At 36.4% G+C, this 21,085-nt stretch overlaps 1 protein-coding gene across 4 annotated transcripts in view; it reads left to right on the top strand.

The window, feature by feature from the left end:
- GALNT1 (polypeptide N-acetylgalactosaminyltransferase 1) overlaps positions 1-21,085 on the top strand; it is a 164,126-nt gene that overhangs the window by 127,930 nt on the left and 15,111 nt on the right. For all 4 annotated transcript variants that reach the window (XM_040548972.1, XM_040548973.1, XM_040548975.1 and 1 more), the window contains 3 exons: positions 12,176-12,342; positions 18,137-18,344; positions 19,948-20,118. In XM_040548972.1, coding sequence (XP_040404906.1) covers positions 12,176-12,342; positions 18,137-18,344; positions 19,948-20,118 — 546 coding nt within the window. The remainder of the gene's footprint in view (positions 1-12,175; positions 12,343-18,136; positions 18,345-19,947; positions 20,119-21,085) is intronic.

The raw sequence follows: 21,085 nt of genomic DNA, 5'->3' as shown, positions 1-21,085 counted from the left end.
GTGCAAAATTTTTGAGCAAATTTTAGAACATTGTGTTTGCAATGCAAGCGCATCTTAATCCATGTGTGTGTGTAATATTATTTTTCAAGAACACTAGCCACTTTCAGAATTGAGAAAACTGTAAATATGCACAAATGTTACATGTATGTCTTATAAAAGTATTTGTCTTATAAAAGTATTTATCTGTTCAATCAAAATATTCACATGGTCAGAAATACTTCCTGCTGTGTTGGTGGAGTTGCTTCTGCTGTAACTTGTTCTGTATCTATCCCCACTAATAGAGAGAGAGTTTTTGGAGAAGGGAAAAGTGTAATTTCTAACCACGCCTTGCCACATTGTGTGCTTACAGGACAGCTGTTATTAATACTTTTAATCAAGGCTTTGAAAAAGTGGGATATGTTCAAATTGAGCTGTTCATGTAATTTTCTTCACAGGTTTTGTGGCTTGCTTCCTTTAATGTGGTGGGGGGGGGGAAGGTGCGACCATTTCAAGTCCTATAATTCTCTGGCCATGTCAGTTCTTCTGAAATACAGAAGTCTGTAAAGGATGGCCTAACAGTTAATCATTGAAAAGCTAGGGAAATTAGGTGTGCCACGACCAATTTACTGCATGTATTTAGTGGCATAACCTATCAGCCAGAGCGCAGCTTAACCTATCAGCCAGAGAGCACCTTCTGCAGAAATCTACATTCGCATTTACGTTAATTTCTAGTTCTGCCAAACCCCTCTGTACTGTGTGCAAAGGCAAGCATGTTTTTTATATCTATATACCTATATCTGTCTGGTCCCCTGGTGCCTTGAGGCAGCTCGTACCCATATGGGCTCCATGTTCTGTCTTGCGCTTCTGCGTCTGGGTGTTGATCGTTTCATCTCTGTACAGGACCCACTGGGGGCAACTGGTTTGTGTTTTGGCAAAGACATTTTGAAGAGAGAAAATGTGGGCTGTCTTAATAACTTCTAGGCACTTAGCCAGCTCAAGGGAACTCCTCGGTATCAGATGCCTACAGAAATTAAAATCTGTGTTCTGCTGAGCTGTGCCCCACTCATGTTAATAGGTTGATATTTGCTTTTTACTAATTGGCCCCAAATTACTGAGGCACATAGATAAAATCATTAAATTATAAAATAATTGAGATATGCCTGAATCAGTAGTCGTCTTATGTCTGCAAGAGGAAACATTATTCTACTTATTCTTCTCGTTGACCCAACTAAATGATTTGGTTAAGGGGGCAGGAGGTAAATGAAAAGTCATTTTTTATTAACCTGGATATTTCCATGACTCTGCACCGGCGCATGTTAGTTTAACGAACTAATATAATGGCAGGGCCACAGCCTCTGGAGGGGTGTTGTGGGGGAACAAGCAGCTGGGGTAGGCAGATTGGTTTTAAGTTGCTAATAGAATATTTCTTGTAAGCATGTCTTATTCTGGTCTGTGAATCAGTCATCAAAGTGGGAGTTGGTTCACACTTGCCAGGAAACTATGCAGCTGTGGGCTTGACATGACAGCAAAGAGTGAAATGATGGGTGATGAGGAACACCGGAGTCTTGCCTTGGTTTCGCTGAAGATTAGGGAGGCAACAGCTAAAATAGGTGTCAATGACTAAAGCAGGCGTTCAGCTGTGCCTGCGTGTTTTAGATTGGTGTTCTGGCTGGAAAGTGGCGTGTTTAAATGCATGCAGTGTGTGTCCTGTGACTTGGTTTTGGTCTCAGTTCTGTTTGAGGTGGTTTTGAAGCTGCTTTGTAAACTGAAAAATGAGTACTGTGTTCTAAGGTTGAGGTTTTCAGGCCTGTAGTCATTTATTTAAAGGTTTGTGGAGCGTATAAAGCTTTTATGGAGACATTTGGGTCCCCTGGCTTGAGAGTTTTATCCCAATTCTGACCTCTTTACTCTAGAAATGAGCATCCATAAAACTCCCTTCTTCTCCAGGTGCAAGTGGTCCAGGCTGGCAGCAATGGAGGCATAGCAGGACAGAACGATGTCGTGTAGTGTCATTAAGTTCTCGTCCCCCCTGGAGATGACATTGTGGTGCTAGGAGGGTGTCATACTGTGTAGTATGCGATTTCTTGGAAAGATGATGGGCTCCCTCAGGCAGACCAGCAGCAAGGAGAGGAGTGTGGATAGCTTTGGGCACCTTAGTGCCCTTTTCCCAAGGCTGCAGGTTCTGTAAAACTTGGGATAAAATATCTTACTTGTCCTTTTACTCCGGAGTTGGTATGTTTTTTTTCCTGGAATTAAGGGTTTAAGGCATCTTACTACACCTCAGTCAAGTCCTGTATTTCATTTTTCACCTGTCCTTTTCTCAAACTGTCTGTACTCAAGAAATAGTTGTGTTTGTTTTTGAGTGGTACAGATGGTGTTAGTGTATGATCAGTTTTTAGTCAGATGGACCTATGTGAATTGTTAGTGTGAACAGGTTTCAATTCAAGGTAAGAGTGAACAGGTTTCAATTCATACAAACTTTGGCTTCAGTAATTTATTTTAAAAAAAAAAATAAGATGCAGATCTCTTAAGACCTTAATGTTTAACTAGTACACTAATGTGATAAGTTACAACTGAAGGCTGTTTTTGCTCAAACTACCCTGCTCAGTTCCTACTTTCAAGCTTTACTTTTACAAACTGGAGGAAGTTGACTCTTTTTTTCCACTGTAGTTAAAAACTGCTCTTCTAAATCTAACTTGCATGAATGTTGTGGAGTTCATAGCAATTATGCTGGGCTCATTTGTGAGCAAGTCACTCTTACAACTAATTCTCGTCCTTCATCTCTCTGCTTGGAAAGAACTGTATAGATTTAGGCTTTTGGGTGCATCAGATCCTGTTAATTATATGATGCAATATAATGTTTTCAGTTATGAGATTACAATCTGGTTTTCATACATATGCTTTAAAAATTTGTCAATTTGAAGTCTGATACAGACATTTGAGAATATACCAGCGTTCAGTTTTTTAACTTCTCAGAACATTAATTGGTCTGACTACAGGGCTTTGCTGTATACTTTAAGTTACGATAGTTGACTTGTAGTAGGACACAAGTTCTTAAACTTACACAATCATTACTTGAGGAAAGTAGTTTATTTGAATACGCCTATTTCTGGTAAAACTAGTAAAGGCATACATGCAATAGTATGCTCTTGGAACTCAAATATTGTAAGTTTTATGTGTTTTTTTAATGGCAGCACTTGAGTATTGACTATGTGAGGCTTGTGAAGGTGTGCTCTCTTTTAATTTTTTTAATTGAGGAGGAGAGCTAAGGGAGAAGCTTTATATTCTACATAATCTGGTGTAAACGTGGACTGTGGCCAAAAGAAGTCTTCTCACTGCATCTCTTGGTACTGATCCAACAATTGTGTGGCCTGACAATGCACTGACTGAATGGAGGCCTGCACTCCAGCGGGGGTGTGTGTGTATGTGTGTTTGTTGGTCAGCAAACTGCAGCAACGCGCCCAGCCCCTGTACGGTTGCCAGATCCCTTGCAAAGAAGGGGATGGGACAGAGCTGTGATGATGAAAAGGGGGATTACTGTTTTAACTGCAGCCCACAGTTCCACCTTTTTAGGTGGAACATGGAGGGAAAAAATTTAAAAATGTGTATTAAAATCACCATAAAGTCATGGGGATTTAAATAGGCTCATAAATTATATGCTTTGTGAATTTTTGGTATTTGTTTACCTCAGTAATAGTGACATAAAAGGGAATCAAAAAGAGCAATGTTGTGAAGATAGGTGGTGGAAAACTTCAGAAACGTGCCCTATGTTTTGTTACAAGCTAGAAATTTGGACTGTTAATCTACCTGGCATCTGCAAAGGCAATCTGCTGATTTGTTGAAAAATTGTGTAAGTTTCAGCAAAGTGATGCTGAAACTCTGAAAGCATGTGAGGCATTAAAGACATAACAGTTGTCTTTCAAAGCAGGGACAATTTTCATCTGGCTCTTGTGTTGCTTTTAGTTTGTTACTGGCCTAGTGCAGAATCAACATTTGGAAATATTCTTGTTCACATTGAGTTAATGAGTTAGCTGGATAAATTACCTATAAATCTTTTTCTTAGAGAAAGATTAAAAAAAAATAAATAAAAATGTGCTTGCATTGTGTAAACTGTTGTTTATATCTATAGACATACACGTATGCACACACATTTACGCAGGTGCATGCATATCTACACAAGCCTAGCAATCTCATTCATAGTTACAGGTGTCTTCCATTTTTGGATTAAAATTGTGAACTTTATTCCAGTGGGTAGGTTAAGTACAGAAAATAATTTGGCTAGATAATTTAAGGTTTAATTTCGGTCTTTGAGGACAGAACTCTTTTTTTCTTATTTCAAAAAGTACTTTCCTGTGGTCACTTCAAGATCAGAAAGATAGTCAATTGCAGGTAATTCTATTGTGAACTTCTGCTTGAATTCTGTAACCACAATGGTTTTAAGGACCATTTTGGATTTTGTTTCCAGGGTCTAAAGAAGATTTCTACTTGAATCATGAGATAATGCGACCTTTCTTATATCCAAATCTTTGAAATCAGAAGAAAGGAAAATTTCATACTCTTGATGTCAGGTAAATTATGTAATACTGTTGAAGGCAGACACTTCAGCAGGCTGAATGGAAATGCTTAAATAAGAGTAAGGGATTTGCCTGCATTCAAGGCACCTATTAAGAAAGACTAATTGGAGTCGTGATATGAATTATAGAAATTAAGATCTCATTTTAAAACAAATTGTTCTGATTTAATTGGAAGAAGCAGCTTTCTTCAGAAGTGAGAAGACTTGTTGCAAACCTGTCTGCAGTGCTTTCTCTTTGTACAGCCACAAGTTAAAACTGTGGTTGTGTGCAAACTCTGTTGAAAAGAGGTGTGGTGTATTCTGATAGGCAGCGATTCCCTCTTTCTCAGAAGTATTTCTTTTAAACCTTCTGGCTGTGTTGCTTGTGTGTGAAGATTAGACCTTTATCCAACTGAGTTGTCTTCAGTCTGGGGACTTGGGGTATTCGTAAAATTTCTGTTGGAAGCAGATTTATTAATGCCCTTTTTTTTGGTGATGTCATGAGGCTGCTACTTATATTCAGGAAAGACTAAGTCATTGTTTACCAGAAACACGACTCTTGATCGTAGTGTTTTGGCACTTCTGCTGCTGCCTCTGCTTGCAGGGGTGTTATCCTCTGCTGGAAATGTAGGTCAGTATCAGCAGCTTCAGGGTGAGGCTGAATCGTATTTCAAACCTGTTTTCACCTGTGATTTAAGCAGGTAGTCTTTGCATTGTGCAGAGCTGTGCCTCAGCTTTGTTACCTTAACTTGTTGCAGAGTATAACTTAAGGCAAATGGGCAGATAAACAACTGAGCATTGATATTTTTACAGCACTGCAGCAAAGATGGGCTGGATATTAATTAAATCCTGGGGTTTTATGACAGGAACTCGTATTTTCTTCTCTAGTGATCTGTCATTAACTTTGGTAACCTCAATAGAAAATAAGTGTATTTTCAAGCCTAAGGATACTGATGTTTACTTCCCAGAGATTCCAGTTTATTTCAATACTAAAGATTATGCTCTTCATACTGCGCCAGTAATATTAAATAGATTTATTCTAGGGGCTGTATTGTGTAGCATTTCCTCAAAAACTTAGCTCTAACGTGATTTTCAGCACAAGATGGATATAAATTTTGGCCTTTACCGTAAGGCTTACCATTTGGTCAGGCTTTGGAATGGTCCGCACAGGGAATGTAAGGTGGAATCCCCGTCCCTGGAGGTATTTAAGGGATCTGTGGACGTGTCAGTAAGGGATATGGTTTAGTGACAGGACTTAGTAGGCCAGGTTGATGGTTGGACTTGGTGATCTTGAAGGTATTTTCCAACTCAAATGATTGTGTGATTCTGTTCCTTTGTCAAATTTAAGTTCGGAGATGCACTTGATTTCGAAGAGAAGTTTTTATTCATAACTGTTACTTGTAGCGTGCAAGATAAAAGATTGGACTAAGTCTCTAAGATGACTAAATACATTTCCCCCAATGTCCTCTTTTGTTTCTAGTGCAGCTTTCAGAAATGCTTTGGCATTGCCTTAGCATAGTGCACATGAGAGCTCTGCTCTGAGCTCTAGTGGGGCTGTTCAGTGCCCAGCAGATACTTTTGCTTGTGTTCCATCTCTGTCCTTCGTCAGCATGCTCTGGGTTGTGTGTGCTGGGTTTGGAAAACAAAGATTGCACAAGTGTTTTAACTGCTGTTAACGTTTCTGACCTACTGAAAGTTATTTTATTGGTCATGTCTTTTTCTGATGGAAAGCTGGTGACATCTGGGCATAAAACTGATACCGGATATAGAAAATAGGGGCTTGGGTAGCGTCTGAGTCTATGACATCCTTGGTTTTCAGGTAATTTTTGACAATTCCAATTTTTTAAAAAAAATACTCTATTTGCCCTCTCTTTGCTCTTCTGTGGAGAATAATGTCTTGGCAGGTCAGAAGAGGTGGAGATCTGACCTGTAGTATTTAACATGCGTTTCTAATGAGACTAGAGGTATGACATCTGTCCAGAAAATGACCAAAAACTGTAATGTTTTGCATCTCTGAAGGAGGCTTTCCTCATTGTCTCTTAATCCATAGACATCATGGTAGTACATAACTGATTCCCTAAAAGAGCATGTTTGTAGCTTTTTTTTTGGCTGCAATTCTTTAGTCTATGAAACACAAACACATAAGTTCAATTAGGATATTAAATTCCTTTTTATTGTATTACTTTCTGAAAAGATTTGGCATGACTTTCAAGGGTATGCAAGCAGATCATTGCTAATGTCATAAATATTTGTCTCTTGAGATATGACAATATTGCACGTATAGAACACAATCTTGAGTTTTAGGGATAACTTCTAGATAAATTGTCCGATTTTATAGTATTGATAAAATGCCAAGCATTATCACGTAAGGAGATGGTTGCAGAGTTGCATTGCTAAGATAATATTTGAAGTATTAGTGAAAGTCCCAACAGTAACATGAAAGAGGTGGCATTAGGACAGCAAAGGATAGGTCTTGTTGATCTTGGAGTCAGGCACTGAGCAGAGCAGGATTTAGGTATCAGAAGAATTTCATCTTCTGAGGAATGTGAATGAGGGATAATTTAAGATCCTCTAGTAGATTTCTTCTGTCCCAGTGGTGAAGTATGTTTTCCTCATTTATTCAGTGGCATCCGAGAAGAGAGTTCCAGTTCTGCTGGATGTGAATTAGGGTTGGGAGTAAATGGTTGTGGTGATGTAGATAACGCAAAATGAAGATGTTCACCTTAGTACTTAACAGCTCAGCAAATTTCCTGAGCCATGAATACTCAAAGGGTCTATAAAAGAACAAGCTTCTGTAAACTGAGATGGCTGCAGTGCTGCTGCTGGTGGCACTGAGTACTGTGGTACTAGCTCCAGCAGAGCTGGTAATGATGAGATGCTTCAGTCTGTAATCTGACAGGATCATGAATGCTACTTGGATACTGTGGAAAACTTGCATTTTATAAGGTCTTTAACTATTCTGAATAGTCCTTTTTACATTTAATTGAAGGTAGAATTACATTGTTCTTTTCTTAATCTTTTATTCCACAGAAGTGGGCATGGAACACACAAATAATTTTCAGAGTTCAGAGGATGTTTTTGTTGAATGGATGGATTAGATGTTAGCAAACAGTAGATCTTGTATACCAAATATTTGTTAGTATAGAGCGAAAAGTTGAAACACACAAACAAAAATCTTCCAAAGCTTTGTACAATTAATACTTTTTAACAGAAACGCCCTTCTGTTGGCTGTTATTTTTAACCATCAAGTAGAAGCTTCAGTTGTAGTCCTGGGTTATACAGCTTCTCAAAGTGCTATGATGGACACTTACTCCTCGACCAAAGTTCTTTTGGCAGGTGGAATGGGAAATTTATTTCAATTAATAGGAGTTGTCTTTTTTTTTTCCTTGGAAGATTATGCCAAAACAGCCTTTAAGTTCTGAGATTTAACAACTAAAGTAAGGCAATTCTGTCCAAATAAAATTGATGTCACTTCGAGGCTATTTTTGTAATGTCTCCTGCAGACTATTTGTAGCTTGAACTGAAAGAGAAAAGAGGTGTATTCAGAATCTCTTCAGATGCATTTGGAATAGTATCAGGTTGTTATCAAGTCGCTTTACACAAATCTACTGAATAAAAATTTCCTAAAATTTTTTTAAGATACATCTCCCTATCTAAAATATAAATCTTCTATGTATGATTCAACACCTTCACAAAAAGTTGTGGCAATAGAGAAGAATAACACAACTGATAGTTGCTTTTGGTCTTCCACTATAAAAACTTGCATAATGGGTTTAAAATTTTTGAAATCGTGCTACAGGATGTTAGGGACAACCTTTATTTCTCTGTCATTGGTGCTCTTTAGCAGTGTTATATACACATACACTATGGTCTGTACTCCTTCCTTTGCTTTTAGTCTGTTAAACTTCAAGTTAATAAAGGATTTGGACCTGTTGCTCTGCTTTGTGCTCTTGAGGGGATACAGACCTAGGGGTAACTAAGTAAAAAGGGACCAGACCAAAGAATTCTAATATGTGGCACAAAATTGCAAAAATGTGAAATTCCATGAACAATGCTTGGGTATTGGCATCTTACAGAGGTCAGAGCTGAGTCACGTCTGTTATTGTCCTGTGGCTTCTTTGTAAAAACAACTTTCAAAAGTGTAGCTTATAAACTTTTTTTTTTCAAATCAGATTTTGATGGGGACATTAAAGACCTTGGATAATTCTCATTTCGTTTCCTAATTATTTTTCTCCTTTTTCCTAATTACATGAGAGCAACAAACCAAACGTTGGGGAGGAATATGAGACCTTGTGCAGCTGAAGTTGAAGATTCCACCTCTGAGAAAGAGACTAGATGTGGAATAAAGAACGTCTACTATTTTGAGTATTGGAATGTGTATGTCAACAAATGAGATTAATCAGGATTTTTGTCTTGATCATGTTGTAGTAGTCTGGCCTACTCTTTTTGTGGTTTTGGGTAATAGGGCAGTAAGTCACTGCTTGCATTTAAAATATCTGGTATTTTGAGGGAATTTCCACAACCTAAATAATGTATGGAGTTGCATTAGCCAGGAGCTTGCATGGTGCATGCCATAGATTAAGGGAAGGAGGATGCGTTTCATGTGAAGTAGACATTCTCAGCTGCTGTTTGAATTCTTCATTAAATTACTGGAGATGGCATGCCTTCCTAACATTATGCACTCAATTTTAAAATTATTTGAGGAATGATCTGACAAAAGGAACGTAATGTATTAGTAGTGAATTAAAATTCAGATTTCCCTTATTTCATTCCCTATGTGTCACACCCTTGATGGTTAGTAATGTTGCTTAACAGTTGGTTGAAACTAATGCTGTACTTTAAAATCTGTAGTAATCCCTTTCTGGGGTAATTTGTTTTCAAATGAGAGACAAAAGGGATTCTTAATTTAAATGTTAGCAAGGAGAAGATGTGAGTTTTGCATAGAAGGCTAATGCTCTAATCACAGGTGTCAACTGTCCTATTTCTGTTTTATGTTCCGCAGCAATATGTCCCCGGAGGGAAGGAGTGTATGACAATATTTTCAAAATTAAAAGCAGGTTTTAATTGTTGTGAATACATACAAATATGTACAAATATATAGAAAAAGTGTATATATAGGAAGGCAGGAGAAAGAAGTATTAAAAATCAGATGCCACACGATTTGTTCTTTCCTTTATCCTTCTTGTATTAATAAATCATCTCAAAATAGCTTTAAACCAAGCACGGTTTATTAGAATAGCAAACAAAAACTTCCAAACCACTTTTTATGAAACATGCTTGTGTTGCCACCTGTGCTAGTCTTTTTAACTATTGGTAGACAAAGTAGTCTAGGTCACTCTGAAAGTGTTACCCTAGAAAGGGCTGATCTCTGTGGCAGAGGATAGGGACGTCTTGTTGTGGAAGCGAGGATGTTCGCCTTCTGCACTTCTCAGGCAGTGGGGATGCCTGAGAGGGTGTTCTTGTAAACCTCCTCTACACCTTTCAGGCCTGTTAGTGCTAAAAGGTTTCCCTTCAAGGATGGGTCTTAAATTTTTCAATATATTTATTCTGAAAATGATGGAACGGCTTATTAGCATGGTAATGCCTCATCACTTGGCTAGCTTCTATTTTCTATTAAAATTCACTGGTCTGGAGCTCAGTAAAATAAAATCTTCTGTAAAACCAAATTAGGCAAGGCTGGAGATTTGAGATTTAGTATTTCAATGGTAGATCCTGTGCCCACCCCAGGAGGGTAGGCCTGTTGGATGAGACATTGTTATGCTTTCTCACAGAGAACAGCCAACAGATTTCTCTCAACTTTGCTACAAATATTCTGTCAAAAACTACAGGAACAACTGGCAGAATTGCATTTCTACTGAGGCTGAAGGTCTACATTTGGAAACTTAATTTTCTGGTCTAGGGAGCAATGCTGCAGAAGGAATAAAATATTGAGAATTTGGTTTTAGAGTAGTAAAATTGGCTGAACAAGTGAAAAAGACAAAAAAAATAGTCCTATGTATTGAATTTTTCATCTGAAAGTCATAGCATCTTTGCCAAAAGCTATTTTACTTCTCAAGTGATACTGAAGAAATAATACTTTATCAGTCGGAGTACTTCACAAATTTTCTTAATACATGAATTAAATTGAGAATCACAGGGATGTGAGAGCGGTTTCTCTAAAGATTTTGACACTCACTTCAGTGTGATGAATAATTAAATTCGGCTGTGATTGTAGACAAGTATAATATTGAGGACAGTCGCTGTTTCAAAGACATTGCTGTTTCAATTCTCAGAAGGGAAACATAATTCCACAGAAGATCTTCCAGATACTTTCAAAATTACACCTGGACTTATTAATCTTTTCTGGGATCTTGGCTCACATTGGGTTTTTGTCAGTATCTCAGAGCTGAAATGCCTGTGTGTTACGAAAGCTGCTCTTGCTTAGAGCTCTCTGGCTAACGAAGTTATCCAGCAAATAAAATATTAATGTTGGGAGCTTGCTTTTGGCTGACATTCATGGTGTCACTGGTTTTTCCAAAGGGTGGGAATAGATGCTGATACTGTGATCCTGTATTGACAGGCTGCTCCTTCAGTTCAAGGTCTGTATGCATCTCTAACTTTGAATCTTAAAGGAGTCAGTAATATTGCATCTTATGAGTCCATCTGATTTTGAATAGGCAGGAAGAAGAGATCTGTGCAAAGAACACACAAATTGGTGTGGTTATTTTGTAGAGCAGAATCATGCTTCCAGAATTGTTAAGAGCACCTTATGTTCAAATTGTTTTTTTCTGTGAGATACTGAAAATATCACTTATAATAGTGTTGCAGTGTGTAAAATACTGACTGCATGTGGGGTTTTGGGTACGTATGTTTTGCACGTCCTGTGTATGCTTTTAGGAGAGTTAAACTTGTGGTCTCCCATGCTAACTTTACAACGTGAATATAATTCTTTAATTTGATCAACCTTTATAGCATTTTTAACATGTGTAAGATGGGGAGGGGAAAAAAGCACTCTTTGTGTAATATATATATATACCCATTAAATTAAGTAATATACTTCAGTCACCAGTATTATAGGCAGCGTGCATGTACTCTTGGCTTTTCCCAAACATCAAGTGTGTCAACAGTTCTTTACCTCTTTTAGTTACGAATCGCTTGGTTTTTGTTCAATATATACTCTTTATTTCATAAGTTTGCCATTTCTCATCTCATGTATTTCTCTCCCTTTTCACTTCTATCCCCGTAATAGTACTAGAGTTTCCCTCTTGACCTCTGAGGGAATGCAGGCCTAAATTAGTGGCCTGAATTAGCATTTGGACATGCTACTCTTCACAAAACAGAGGTAGTGGAAATAAATATTCTGCTGTCATCTGTGCCTGTTAGTAGTATGGATATCCCTTTCATTTCCAGTATTGGTTATTGTATGAAGGTTCTCTTTTCTGAGTGGTAGGATGGAATACATAAATGTATATACATAAATGTAAGGGTTTTTTAATGTATAAATATTAATTTGTGTACCACTTCTTCCTTTGTCACACTTTGCGTGCAATTATATTATGCAAATATAATGTTATTGTTGTTACTTAGAAGTTAACTTCAAACTTGCTGTTCTAACTGAAGGCTTGACCTTTACAAAATACATGGTGGGTTTTTTTTGGCTTACAGGTGTAAAACAAAGGTGTATGCAGACAACCTTCCCACAACAAGTGTTGTCATTGTTTTTCACAATGAGGCTTGGAGCACACTTCTACGAACTGTTCATAGTGTGATAAACCGGTCACCGCGGCACATGCTGGAAGAAATTGTACTCGTCGATGATGCCAGCGAAAGAGGTAAGGACAAATGTTGATACCTTACAGATATTGTAGCTTGCAGTTCCTTTTACTTCAAAAATTGAAGCTGACTTTCTATGGGCTTACCTCTGCTCAGCAAAACACTGTAGTGAGGTGGGACGGGGTGGAGGGATGGTAAGCAATGCCCATTCTCAGTTATAGGTGAGTCATTCTGCTCTGAAAACTAATACAAATTTATCTATCTGTTATCTTTTCTGTTGACATTGTAGAGTTTGTAGTTTCTAGTGGGTTTGTCCCATTACAGCTTTCATGTTTTGCCTTTGGACTTTTAACACCTTCCTAAGGCTGGAGGGCATTGAAAACTTGAGTCACCCGATGAATAATAGCAAAGACAATAGTATTCTTCACACGTACCCTGATTTACTATCAGTACCACCATCAAACTTGGTGCTCAGAGTGATCAGTCTTGATTTTTCAGTTCGTGAGAAACTGCAATTCAGTTTCTATGCTGTAAGAGATTCCACTTTTCATCTGGAGCACTGACTATGAAAAACTCCATGCTACAGAATAAAACTTTACATATGTTAATGAAACTAATGGACAAAACTTGAAGCTGATTTTCTTAATATAGCTTCATTTAGATTTTGCTTTTCAATGATTTTGTAAATTCCAGTATAGTAGAAATAAAAAGAATATTCTAGACATTAGTTGATAGTTCATCTTGGTTTATAGTTGTTTTGTTTCTTGATTGATTTTTCTCGGTGTGGATTATAAAGTGTAACTTGAGGGATATTGTTTTCTTGTGTTTATATATGGGAATGAGAGGGTATTATGTCTTTCTAATCTAAAGTATTTATATATTTGTATGTTAAAGTCATCATTTTCAAATGTATTTCCTTGTTGAAAGCTGTTAGGCCCCTAGAAAAGTCAGCCACTATAGGCTCTTACCTGTATCAGCAATAATTCCCCTGCCTCAGTTGGAGAACTTACAGGGGTTTTGCACCCAGCATGCTGACGTCTCAGCTTGATGCTTCTGATTCCGATACTGCAAAATCCATGTTCTGGTTAATATGTTAATTCCAACGTTAGAAGAAGATGGGTGACTGTCTGAACATGTGTCCAAACGATCTATGTATGAAAAGAGACGCTGGATTGCTGGTCATATGGTCTAAGTAGCATTATGGTGCGTGGATTGCAATAGTTAATGAGGGTTTTTGTGCATGTTTAGCTGAAAAACTTAATAGATTAGGAAGAATTTATGGGCTGGAGTTTGGCACTTCTTACCTGATATAGTAGAAAGTATGAGCTTCTTCTTCTGGTTGCATGTATGTATGTATGTATGTACGACGCCTTAGCATATTGACTGACCTATTCCAGACCATGTAGCTCTAGAGTACACCTGGTTGTGGAGCTGAGCAAAGAAAGATCATACCAGTTAACTGAGCTGTGTCTAACCTGTTTACCTAAGGAGCTCATGCACTCAGGTTGTATTTGCACTTGTATTAGCACGTTCCTTTCTTCTCTTTCACGCTCACTCTTGGTCTCTCACCTGATACTAACTTGAACCTCTTTAGCCAATTTCAATGCAATCTGGAGAAAGAAGCAGGGGCCTGAAAAGCAACTGCAATCTGGTGGAAGAAGAGGAATGCCCGTGCAAAGGGCAAGGTACCCCATGAATGTGTTCCAGATGAGATGAGAGTTGTGATTAGCTTTTGCTTTTAGAGAGGTCAAATTTCCACTGTTTTCATTTGTGGGAAATTTGCAACCACACCCTTCAATTTCTTGTAGTTAATCAACCTTTATGTAAAAGTTCTAGGTTTCTTTGCTTCTAATGTGTGTGAAACTGCTCACTCACCTCTCTTGGTTGTTCCTGGGGAACAATCCTATTTTTAAAACAGATGCAGATATTTGGATTCTAAGTGCCCACATCAGGTTACTGTAAAGATGTAGGCTTCCTTAATGAAATAGAGGCAGCACATTTGTTTTGGTTGATGAGCTTTTGCATACTTATTTTTTTTTGCTAGAAAAACAAAGCTTATTGCAAGTCCACTCTATTTCATTTGTCTACTGAGTCCTTTGCAGGTGATTCAGATCACCGCTAATGATTAACTGTGACAGGTCGGCTTTCAATGTGATCTAGAAATAGAATGAGCTAATATTCAAATAATGTAGGGAAATATTTCTAATGTTTTGAATCTTCAATTTCTTTTTAAAAATAAAATCAAATGGTTTTATCATAGGACTAGTTATGTCTTCATTATGAAGTAAAATTATGGTCCACTTAAAAATGCGTGTGTTTTTTTTAAGATATATTTTCTGTTTCTGGTTTGTTTCAGGTAGGTAATAAAATTAAGGTAGCTTCATTCTAAACTGAAAGCCATAACATTTCAGATTTTCTTTTTGGTGGTGTTACTGAATGTGTTCCTATATTTAGTTTTGAAGTCTGTGATCACTCAGGCATCTTTTACTTGTAGTCATTTTCATCAGTTACTTGAAAGTTGTTTTTTTTATGCTTTGTTTTCCAAAACTTATGTTTCCAGTAAACATGCTTTTACATTAAACAGAACTGAAGGGCATGATGCCTGAAAATATGAAGGCTTTAGCATATGCTACTTAAGTATTCTGTTTGTGTTGAATTAAAACAGCAGACTTTTTTTTCCAGAAAAATAAAATGTTCAGCCTGAGTAGTGTATTTTGAATTCCAGCATCAGAGTGGATTTAATTGGAATAAAGTAAGCACTCAGTCTGCCTGAAGCACACTTTGTACCTGCCAGTGTCATGCTCCTAGAAGAGTGAATTTGCGTATTATCACACACTTATTTACACTGCAAAGAAAAGCTTTGGAGAAACAAGGCATGGTTCTAACATTTCTTCTCTAGTTACTGATCAGAATTGCATGTTTTCTTTTCAAATGTTAATCTGTTAACTACTTTACAAAAAAAAGGTTAAAGGAAGAAATCAGAATTAGTCAGTACTTCAAACTAGGTCAAGCATCGAATGGCCAAGTGTGGTAGGCAGATTAATTCAGAACAGAATATACCTAGAGAAGTTAGTTATAACGATGCATATCAAAACAATATATATAAAACTAAATTTCTGAAAGTAATGTCTTCCTAAACAATTCACATTTCTTATATATGTGTTTGCATGGTTATATATGGTAAATCTGTATTTTATTGCAGCTTAATAAAAATGCTTTGAAACTTAATGTTTCATTTCTAATAATGCAAGTGTGACTCAGTAATAGAATTGTCCATTTATTTTTTAACTTACATGCTTACTTGACTAATTTTACTGGATGTATTTGAAAGTTTATGAAAGGAATAACCAGCAGAAAGAGTTAAATGAAAGCTATTTCTCTGAAAATATATGAATTATTATTATTATGGAAGTAGAAGGCTTTTTTCTTTTTCTTACTTTTTTTTTTTTGCAAGTCTTATCAGAATTATCAGAACCTTGCTCTCTCTGAAGTGCGTGAGGCAATGCTAAAAACTTACTTAGACACACAGCTGGCACTGAAAGGCCACTTTCAAACGTCTGACACTATAATGCATAAAACTTTTCATTTGAGCGTTTAACGTAGGATTTAATATAAATATACCCACTTGATTTGCATGGAAAATAATCTCTAAAGCTTAATTTTGGCATTTCTAGTAGGCCAAACTGTATTATGTGCATTAAAAGACTTTAAGTACTTTTTTGATAAGGAAAAAAGAAAAACAAACAAAAAACAAGAAGTCTTCCCTTAAAAGAAACTTACCAGTTTAACTGGGTAATCTTATTAACAGAACTGCTTTGGACAAGGTGCTAGTTCATAATCTTTCTATGGACATGGGTAAAAATGGGACAAGGACTGTTCTTAAACTAATCTCCACCATTGTTAGTACGCTTCACACATTTTCTTGATTGATTTTGAAAGAAAAATTTTTGAAAAGTACTTGAAAGGATTAATAGAAGCATTAAATACTTCTGCTCTGCAGAAAAAATGTAGGTAGGACTGAAGACTTTTATATGCATTGTGTTGAGCATGACTTTCAGTGGTGTAATTAAAACATTTTTTTTTTCAGGCTTGTTCTTGATTGACAACAGTTGTATTACTGAAATCTTGCTCTTCCTCCTGGCAGAATGTAACCATTGTTCTGTTAATGTAACTGTGTTCAAGGACCACTGTCACAGCTCATATTCATTCATCTTCAAGCTGAAACTATTTTAAAATATTCAGTACTACACCTGAAATGTGCAGAGGAACATGTAGATCTGTGTGACTTGATGAGATTAGCATAGAGAGAAAAGCTTCACCTTTATATTCTGTGTAATCATGGAGGCCATACACATAAAGCTACAAACATTACCATAATGCTAGTTCTTTTAAATTGGTGACTTTGGAAAGCTGTGCAGTAAACAGGTGAGACTATATTTGCTGCAGACTTAGTCAACCAAATGAATTCTGCTAAACCCCAGAAGGCCTGCAAAATTTTCAGGCAAGAAAATTGGTTTGTACTACTAAACATTTGTTTGAGACTGTGCTAATATGCACAACAAAAATTAACTTGTTTTAAGTTTCTCTGGAAACAAACATTTAAGATCTATCAAACTCGTAGGCTCTTCTAGCGCAGTTCAGCTTCCAAGATGTGTCACAACTTATTTCTGTGGGTTTTACTGACAGTCCAAGAATGCAAAGGGGGGAATTAGCTCGTTCAACCAGAGCAATAGTGAGGAATGGTAATCACCCTCAGGTCAGCTCTGCCTCTTGAGATTTACAAGACAGCCACTAAGAGTTCATGCCATGCTTTTTTCCCTCTGGTGTCATACATTTTCTTGTATGAGGGACTTACTCTTAGATTAAATCCTACTATAGACTGGGTGCTGTTGTACAACTCTTGTGTGCTTTGAGTGTATCATGTAATACATTCTGTAGCTGTGTTTATAAGAGTATTTATTTTGCCTTTATTATTACAGATTTCAAATCTGTACTATGTTATTACACAAGCTTATGTGACAAGCTTATATAAATATACACAATATCAATTGTGTCAATTGCATTCACTCTCAATTGTTTGTTCTTCATTTGGTATTACTTATAATCTAATTTTTTGTGATGGACAAAGGCTGTACTAAGTGATCGGAAATTTTGTCATCTGTTGTACTGCAACAAATTTTGAGTCTATAGGCATTTAGTAGTCATTAGTTATGGCTATTGTATTTTGATTAATTTGATCATCAAATAAGCAGGTTTGTTTGTGATATAGATGTTATTTTTACATATAGCTGATTATGTCCGTTTTTGTTTTTAGGTGTTATAGTGATAACTTAATAAGAAAGATCTTAGCCAGACAAATGTAGAGAAATCAGAATTGAAAAATGGATTTGGTCAGGTTTTAAACTCTGCTTGCAAAGAAATTATCTGTAAGTTATATTACTGTAGGAGTTAATTCATTCTGTTCAGTTAGTCAGCTCATTACTTTCATGGTAGATAATTATATGCCCAAGAATGTTTATGCATAGGTTTTTGAAAGTAAGAGTCATATCTACTCCATAATAAAATCTTGTCTTATCTCATCATGTTTCTATGTAAGCATCCTACACTCTTCATTTTTGTTTCCCTAATGAAGAAATGTAGAGGAGAAGGAAGAACTTCTCCTCTAGCAAGAGAAACACAGAGGTGTAAAAGGGCATAGTATGAAATGAAGAATAAGCAGCAGAGGAAACTAGCTGAGAAAAGAGGAAAGTGGTAGAAAAGCGAGGAGTTATCTTTTAGTTCAAATCTCTTCACCAAACACAAAAGCTGTATTTTGTAACTGACAGTTTCCATGCATTTGATCATTCTTTGCAGACTTTTTGAAAAGACCACTGGAGAGTTATGTGAAAAAATTAAAAGTTCCTGTTCACGTGATTCGAATGGAACAGCGTTCTGGATTGATCAGAGCCAGATTAAAGGGGGCTGCTGCTTCTAAAGGCCAGGTCATCACCTTCTTAGATGCTCATTGTGAATGTACGGTAGGCTGGCTTGAACCTCTGCTGGCAAGGATCAAAGCTGACAGGTAATTATCTATTGGTCCATGTTGTTCTTATTTAAGGTTATTAAGAAGTTTCTAAGTATTACAATGTAGCCTACAAGGAAGTATCTACTTTCTGAAGGGATAGATAAGTCCTGTACTTCTCATTGTTGTAAGGATAAAAGGTTAAGTCAGTACAGTTTTTAAAAAGTAAATAATTTAAAATTAAACCTATATTAGAATGCATGGGACAATGTGTTAAACACAGGGAGATCTGAGTAAGACTGGAGTTAAGATCAGAGGAATTTGAGCTCTTCTGCCTGGCCTCCTCCTTCATGAAATTGGGAAGATATCCTTAAGGAAGAAAAGGAACCCTGATCTCAAAAATAAATAACGTAAATAAGAACTGTCGAATTTTACCGTTTTCAGGTTCTCTGTGTGATTTCTTTATTTCGTAATATATTTGTGCTGTGGATTACTTGTGAATGAGTGGATTTCTATGATATGTCTCAGTCTTCAAGGATGTATTTTCCAAAGTTAGAGTAGTTACTGGAATCATGCTGAAGTACACTGCACTAACATAGCTCTGTATTTCTGAAGTCTATATTCACAACACTTATGTCCATGTTAGCGTGATGGAAACTGTATTCAGAGTTAAAAGCAAAAACAAAAAAAAGAGAGAATTGATTTGCTTTATAAAACATTCACATATCTGAGCAGTAATGCTGTAGTTGCAGACTAGTCTGTTAATAAGCAGTATATTAAATAGGCTAGCTGCTAAGCGCAGTGTTACAGATCTGTTTTGTTCTTGTGGCTAGAGGTGCAAATCACTTACATTTTAATGGTACGAGATACAACATTATGACAAAGCTGCAGCTAATGAATCTGTACAGAACCATGCAAAGACAATAGTAGCCTTTAAGTTGTTATCATCAATAGAAATTTTTGTCAGACACTGTAAATTATTGTTATAATTTTTGCAAATAACCCAACAAAATAAATCCTTTGAACTTAGTTTCAGTCCCTGAATCTTTACTGAGCTTTCTGTGAGAGGAAGCCTGCTTAAGGATAGTTACTTAAGTGTCTTTAAGATGATTAGAATTATCATGTCTGAGTATATGCCTTAATGATGTCAAGACAGTGAACAAGGAAACCTCTTCCTGTTGACTTTGCTGCAGTAGCTATACTTTGTTAATGATGGCTATAATCTCTTAGTCCTGATGGCATATTGGAGTACTTCCCCTGGGCTAATGTCAGAGTCTTAATTTCAAAATGTTACTTCAAAATGTTACTTTGAGCACTTAAATAGAAAACAAAACCTCTTCTCTTTTATATTCAATTGCTGTGTGACATTGAGATATGCTATGATCAAATCCTCTGTCTGCAGGAGGATGATTATTTATTACTGATAATAATGCAAATACTATTAAAAAAAAAAGTGCTAGTGCCAAAATTGGGTCAGAAAAAGACATTTTATTATTTCTGATTAGCAAGATAGAGCTTGTTATCTTTCATGGTAACAATTTGTTGAGTACAGTTAAAAGATAGCATTTGAAATTTTAAACTGTACCTGTTAAAAATGGAAAACAACTTTTTTTTTTTTTTCTGACGCTTGAATTAATAAGATTTGGTTCTTTCCTCTTTCTAGGAGAACAGTAGTGTGTCCCATCATTGACGTAATTAGCGATGACACCTTTGAATATATGGCAGGTTCTGATATGACCTATGGTGGGTTCAACTGGAAGCTGAATTTTCGTTGGTATCCGGTTCCTCAGAGAGAGATGGATCGACGGAAAGGAGATCGAACCCTTCCTGTTAGGTAATGATTAAATTGGGTGAAATGTTCGCCTGATGTTTACACACGTCTTTTCTAGGTTAATCTTGTATATAAGTAATTAATGAATTGTGTTGTAGCATCATTTTGGTCTGTATGAAGAAATAGCATAAAGGTTATTTTACATGGATTAGTTGTTGGTAACTTCTGGAAGCAGGGAAGGAAGCTAGCAGTATGTCACTGTGGAAAAATTTCTGTGTGTTATGCCAGTTGCCAGCTAGCTGCTAGCTCTTTGCTAGTTTTTATATGATGCACAGATTTTTACTGAAGCATGCCTCCTTTTTATTTTTTGTTCTAAGAAAGTAAACAGTATTTTGAATGTCATTTTTTTTTTTTGCGTATATATATATATATTTCTATGTGCATACATAAACTTAATGTCTTCAAAATGCATGGATGGGAGGCAAATTTATTCTAGCATGTCATGTAGATGTTATAACGAATATAATGAGAAACGCAGATAAGTTGTCTGTAATATGTACTTTTTAACAATTGCAAATTTACATTTTCTGGCCTTATCTTTCTGAAAAGAAAGATACTAACCAAAAAGGTGAGGATGTGGTGTTCAGTATTATTGTTTATTTGTTTTTCCGTTATGAAGATTTATGAAATTGAGGAGTTAATAAGTTAAGCACATTCTCAGGATGGTGCTTAAAGGAGTATTTTTTTTCCAGTATCCATTTTAGGGGAAGAACACACAGGTTTTTAGTTAAAGACTGTTACCACTCTAGCTTATATTTTACATTTCTTCCAGGAAAAGCTTAAAGTGTTTCAGAAGAATTGGTCATTAAAAAAAAAAAAAAAAAGTTGGAAAAACAATTTGTAGACATGAAATACAAAATTATATCAACAGATGAATGTGTAGTTCGTTAATTTTTTTTTCAAGTGAATTTGGGAGGTGTTGTTGTGAGAAACTAGGTGTTGCTAGTTAGGAGAAACTAGCACAGTCTTG

The sequence above is a fragment of the Cygnus olor genome, chromosome 2, assembly GCF_009769625.2.
Source record: "Cygnus olor isolate bCygOlo1 chromosome 2, bCygOlo1.pri.v2, whole genome shotgun sequence".
Lineage (NCBI taxonomy): Eukaryota > Metazoa > Chordata > Aves > Anseriformes > Anatidae > Cygnus > Cygnus olor.
The sequence above is the reverse complement of the archived record's forward strand: the minus strand, read 5'-3'. Positions and strand labels throughout refer to the sequence as shown.